Raw genomic sequence first — 6,164 nt, forward strand, 5'->3', positions numbered from 1 at the left:
AAAAAAAAAAAAAGTTGAGCACGGTGGCTCAAGCCTGTAATCCCAGTACTTTGGGAGGCCAAGCCAAGAGGATTGCCTGAGCCCAGGGGTTCGAGATCAGCCTGGGCAACTTGGTGAGACCTTGTCTCTACAATATATATAAAAAAATTTAGCCAGGCATAGTAGTGCATGCCTGTAGTTCCAGCTACTTGGAAGGCTAAGATGGAAGGACCGCCTGAGCCCAGCGGGTTGACACTGGGTTGGCTGTGAGCATACCATTGCACTTCAGCCTGGGTGACAGAGTGAGACTCTGACCAAAAAAAAAAAAAAAAGCATAGAACTGAAGGGCTGGGTGGTCCCTTTGCTTTGTCACACCCAGCTAGACCTCTTGTTCCCTTAGGCTTAATGAAGTAGTCTGGCTCAGTCCTCTGGGGGCTGTTTTCAAGAGCCACTTTCTATCACACACTGCCATGGAAAACACGTTACCTAATTGCACAAAGATCATTTTGAAGGGAAGCATCAAAGGAAAATGGAAAGTCATATATGGATTTACCACCCCCATCCCCTTGACTCTAGTTCCTAAAGATTGCCTTCTTGAATTCTCATCTTTTCTGGTTTCAGTCTCTGATCCTGAGACCTCATGGTGACAAGGAACAACCTCTATTGCATACAATTGATGCCAATGGCCGCCTCTCTGAGCAGATTGCTCAAGAATTATGTAACTAGCACTTCTTCTATGGTAGTAATTCAGGTGGCTAGTCAATTCTCAGCACACAACTCCCTTTTTGTCATTTTCATTTCTCATTAGCAACCCCAATTAGAACATGAACAGAGTACAGAAAAGGATGTAAAAACTCCAAATCTGTTCATATCCCAGTTGGCAATTCTAATTAAAGTTTGATGGCATGATGTAGGAAAAGTGAGAAATGAGCCCTGGGGATTACCTTGGATTGATATTGTTCGTACCATTCATTCCTCCATTGAGAGTTGGCTAGAAAAATGTCTGACTCATCTCATTAGGTATGTCTTCAAACCTAATTCCTGGATATGTAGTAGTTGTAGCAGTATTGGTTCTCCTCCCCTTTCTTTTCTTGCCCTTTGCCACTTTTCTTTTTTCCTCCCTCTCTCTTATGCCCTGTTCTAGCCTAGCAAACAAACAAGACAAGAAGAAAGCCCTGTTGCCTTGTGATATTGTCAAATATCTACTTCTGGAAAGACTGGTGAATAAATGCCTGTGCCGAGTGGTAAGCATCAACCCCTTCCTTCCCTCTTCCTCTAGAGCCCAACTGGTGCAGCCCTTGGGCTATTCTATAATCAACCCCATATATTGGGTTTGGGGCAAAAATCTCTCCCTACTGGACAATATTGGCAGTGAGGATTTCTGACTTGATGGTAGTAACAAATATCACATTCTGCCTTCAAAATAGGTCTGTAAAGTTGGATTTTTTTCCAGCATGTAAAGTATGTTTTATTGTTCTTTAAAGTGTTCAGGGTTTGGTTTTAAATCAGGCTGCATGCCATTTACCAGTTTGACATCTCTCTCACCATGCCAAACTGGCTGCAGCTAGCAATACTTCATTAAATCCAAAAGAAAAATTGTTTTAATTTTGAGGATAAAATCTAGTTCTGAGAACAATTAACATTAGTCTGTAATTTAAAACAAAGTGAGGGCTAATATTTCATGTTGCTTTATACATCTTTCTCCTCAATACAGAACCAGGAATATAATTTTCCTAACTCAGGCAGGGACTGATACTAGACACTGCACACACACATGCACACACGCACACACACACCCTCCCCCTAAACAAAATTCAGAGGATGTCAAAGGGAAAATGTTTGTTATGATATTGATCAAAACCCTTGGAGTCAACAGTCTATCTTAGTTTAGTGGGTATGTTGCTTTGATCTTGAGTGTATGTTCTGAAATAAAGAATTTTGGATAGTACCATCATTTTTTACTTTAAAATTCTAGAAACAATTTCCAAAAGCATTTTGTTTTGTTTTCTGGTATTGGGGAGGAGAGAGTCTACAGATTTGCATTTAATTAGAAATCAAAAAAACTCCGGTAATGGTAAATAGGTAGTTCACATAGCTGGCCAACATCTGAGGTATTATCAGTGTGAGACAAGGTCCTGGGTCCATTCCTACTGGCCTAGCTGATGTTAACAAAATGGGAAGCTTATGGCTCCGCACAGCAAATTCCAGCAGGACAAGTTTACTCTAACCCTGTATTCAGAGCCTTAGAAGCAGGGCACTATTGAGTATGTAATATTTAGGTGAAAACAGTGCACAAGCCTCTGATGGTACCCTCTACCTGCTTTGTCAATGCAGCCTGGTCATAACTGCCTTCCACAAAGGAGCAAAAAATCAGCTTTTCTAGATCAGCATATCAAACCCAGCAAAAAATCTGTAAAAATGCTACCACACCACCTCACAAAGCAACACAGTCCTTTTGCTGCTCATTAGGTTGCTTGATTATCTCTTCTACCCCGTTATGGCCTATGAACACGTACTCACTAGGCATCACTGTTGATTTTAAACAGGTGATTTTTTTTTCTAAAAAAGAACCTAGTTATGTTTTAATATCTTCATTTTATGACTAAAAAGCTAAGTCTCAGAGACTCTAAGTGACTTGCTCAAGTTCACACACTCAAGATACCACAAAAGGACCTCAGCTTTGGTGACTTTCATTTACCTCCTCAGATGTGAATGGTGAGTGTCTCCAAGGAAGTCTCAGAGCCTCTTTAGGCACAGCAGAGCTTATGTGTACTTCTGCTCTTTGGATGGCAGCGATTGGGCTTGTGGGCCCCAAGGGTCCCAGGCTTCAGGTTTGAAGCCTTCTCTTCTCTTTTTTGTCACAGGAGCCATGTTCAGCCATCAAAAACCTTGAGAGGAAGAACCATCAGTCCCTAATTGATGGACTGCACTGGCTATTAGCCGCCATTGAGGATGAACACGGACAAGTGTATACTCGCCAACAGCCACTTACCTCAAACATCTCAACCTCCAAGAATACCAGAGGCTCTAGAGAAAGATACTTATCAGACTGGTACTGAGATGCGTGTGTTAAATTTACCGATAAGAACAGAAGCAGGAGTTAATCTTCCACATGAGCAGGGAGTTCTGGGAGGTGCTTGGATCCTGGGTGGCACTGAGCAAGTCTCTCAACATCATTTAGCCCACCGGGGTTAGGGCAATGCTCACCAACATTTCAATAGTGTTAGGTATGCCCCATCCCTGGCATAATTTGAATGGTCATATGAGTGGAATGAGCTTCATAAAGGTAAAGCCAGCCTATGAGCATCATAACTTCTTTAAAACAGGGTTTCTATTCTCCGATTTGCCATGTGGAGGAGAAAATAAATGTGGGCCCTTTAAGGAGCCTGCTGGCATTCTTCTATGGATGAATGTTGTGAAGCTGTTCCACATTCTCAGCCCCAAGCTCTCTGATCCTCTGATAATGAGGAATGATGGGAGAGAACAGAAATGTTGAAAAAAGGAAAAAGAAAGAAAAAGAAAACAGGAGGTAATCAGGGTTTTGAGAAACACAAGGCCTAAGTGTCCTCCTGCTCTTTGTCACTGTCGTTGCCCAAAGGGATATGGCAGGGATGCGGTAGTAGCTGCATTATATAAAGAAGATTGATGTGTGACTGTTTTGACCATTGCTTTGTCCTTTTCATCTTCCCCAGCTTCTCTACCACAGCAAGAACATCCAAAGAGAAACAACATGTAGGACAACACTCAATGGAAGCTAGGCCCCTAAAGTCAATCCTACAAGTAAATGGCTCTTTAAATGTTATATCCAGGGACTAATTTCTGAACTCTTGAGTACCAACTGACTTTCCCTCTTCCACCCCATCTTCTTGCTGTACAGAAAGAAGGTTTAAGGCCTAAAAAGAACAAATCAGTAACGTTTGCTTTAGATGAACCCATGGAGAAAGATGAATGTTCTGAGGAAAATGGAGCTCAGAATACTACTGAGCTTCACTACAATCAAAGTGATGAATTACAGAATCAAGCTCCATATGGTGATGATACTCTTTCTGAAGGTAATTTTGGTTCTGTGATTAGAAAGTCAAATATAAATAGGCCTCCCCTCACAATTTCTATAATAGCATTCCAATTTTGAACCTGACATTATTTTCTCACACTATGGTTAGTGGTTAGGAGAAGAAGAGAAGTGGAAGAAGTACAGGAAGAATGCTTGAGGACCACCTTCTGGTAGCCTAGCATGCTGCTCCAGCACTGGTTGACACAAGATTGTTAGATGGCTATAAGGTTATCTTAAAGGTTATGATTTCCAGTGGTGGAAGTACAAATTAGTACAGCCTTTATGGAGGGTGGTTTGGCTGTCTATCATATATATATATATATATATATATATATATATATATAAAACATTTTTTATATATATATATAAAAAACATTAAACATATAAATATATATGTTTAATATATATATATAACATTAAACATATATATAAAACATTAAACATATGAATATCCTTGAGTCAGTAATCTCATTTCTTGAGCTGTATCCAAAGATAATTACACAAGTACCCACAAAAAGTATGCTCAAGAATGTTCAATCACAACATTGTGTACAACAGCTAAAAGCAGAAAACCTGCATGTCTAAAAATGGGGAATGGCTAAATAAATTAGGATACATTTACACAGTGGAATGCTATGCAGACATTCAAAAGGTTAATGTTGTTTTATATTTATTACATGGAAAGTTTTCCACAATGCATCATTTTGTTAGTGAAAATAGCAAGTTAGAGTACAACATGATATGTATAAATACATAGAGATTCCTGGAGGGATATCACCCAAAGATACTAGGTGATTTTGAGAATTAAAAGGCCTAGGTGACTTTCCTTTGAATTTTTTTATTTTACTGGAAGTTTTCTTTTTTCTTTTTTTTTCTTTTTCTTTTTCTTTTTTTTGAGTTGGAGTTTCACTCCGTCGCCCAGACTGGAGTGCAGTGGCTGCTCCCGGCCACCGCAGCCTCAACCTGCTGGGCTCCGGCGATCCTTCCGCCTCAGCCTTCCGAGAAGCCAGAACTACAGGCACGTGCTATCATGCCCGGCTGATTTTTTGATTTATTGTAGAGATGAGGTCTTGCCAAGTTGCCCAGGTGGGTCACGAACACGCCGGCTTAGGCAATCCACTCACCTCAGCCTCCCAAAGCGCTGGGATTACAGGCTGAGCCACCGAGCCTGGCTTTTCTTTTTTATAATAAGCAGAATATCATTTCTGCCAATATAACAAATACATTTTCCTAAAAAGCTGTGAGGGCTTGAGATCTTACTGTAGTTACTGGTCATTCCTTCTCAGTGCTCTTTGGGACGTCAGTCTCCAATATTGTCATCTGTCAATATTACAATGTCACCTGAGCTCTGAAAGGGATCAGACCCTTCAGGCTACCTTGGAGTTTTGGACTGTTATACCTACATGGAGGGGCCTAGACTTGGTCAAGTCCACTAAGGAGGAGATAGACACTGCTCTGGGGACAAAAGGTGAGGATGAAAGTTGAGTAGAAGGAAACTAGTAGAAGAAAAAAATTAATTGTTTTTCTAGATGTCAGCAACTATCCTAAATATTTGTCCAAAATGGAATCTATTTTTATTTCTATAACCTCAGAATCCAGGCCCAAAAAGAGAATGAATCCTTGGGACACAGAGGAGATATTACTAGAAAATCCCTGTGAAGAAGCCTTTGGCTCCCATGGTTAGTATTCCTTAAATGAAGGGCAGAGGGGAGAGAGCAAGAAAAAGTATGAAGCTGAGGCAGAGGGTGGGTGCCTTGTGGGTGCAGTCCACAGTCCCTTGGAAGCTGGCCAATATTCTCCTATCCTGAAGTGGTCTGGGAAGGACAGAAAACCTGGCATCTGGCTTTGCTTGCAGTGACTGGTCACTTTTTTTCTCTTTTTCCTTTTAACAGACTATTAAAGAGAAAAATGGAAGGAAATCAAAAGAAACATCTAGTATTCCTCCCTCAGCAAATGGACTTATCTGCAAAACCATCAGAACTACTTAGTTTTTAAATTTCTGTTTGATACTACCTCTACAGTCCCCCTACAATTCCACCTATTCTAACACCATATTCCTGAGAACCCCCATTTTTCCTGTATACATACAGTCTAGCCATCAAAGTAATCCTATACTCACCAAGAGGCTCAA

General features: G+C 40.7%; 1 protein-coding gene across 1 annotated transcript in view; it reads left to right on the plus strand.

Moving 5' to 3' along the window:
- ARL13A (ADP ribosylation factor like GTPase 13A) overlaps nt 1-5,933 on the plus strand; it is an 11,939-nt gene extending 6,006 nt beyond the window's left edge. Inside the window, exons 4-9 of the mRNA XM_008059835.1 lie at nt 1,124-1,223; nt 2,844-3,031; nt 3,672-3,759; nt 3,857-4,031; nt 5,626-5,712; nt 5,926-5,933. Of these exons, the coding sequence (XP_008058026.1) occupies nt 1,124-1,223; nt 2,844-3,031; nt 3,672-3,759; nt 3,857-4,031; nt 5,626-5,712; nt 5,926-5,933 (646 nt within the window). The remainder of the gene's footprint in view (nt 1-1,123; nt 1,224-2,843; nt 3,032-3,671; nt 3,760-3,856; nt 4,032-5,625; nt 5,713-5,925) is intronic.
- Nucleotides 5,934-6,164: the final 231 nt, after the last annotated feature.

This window comes from Carlito syrichta, unplaced genomic scaffold (genome assembly GCF_000164805.1).
Source record: "Carlito syrichta isolate Samal-C Ts95f unplaced genomic scaffold, Tarsius_syrichta-2.0.1 Scaffold304388, whole genome shotgun sequence".
Classification (NCBI taxonomy): domain Eukaryota; kingdom Metazoa; phylum Chordata; class Mammalia; order Primates; family Tarsiidae; genus Carlito; species Carlito syrichta.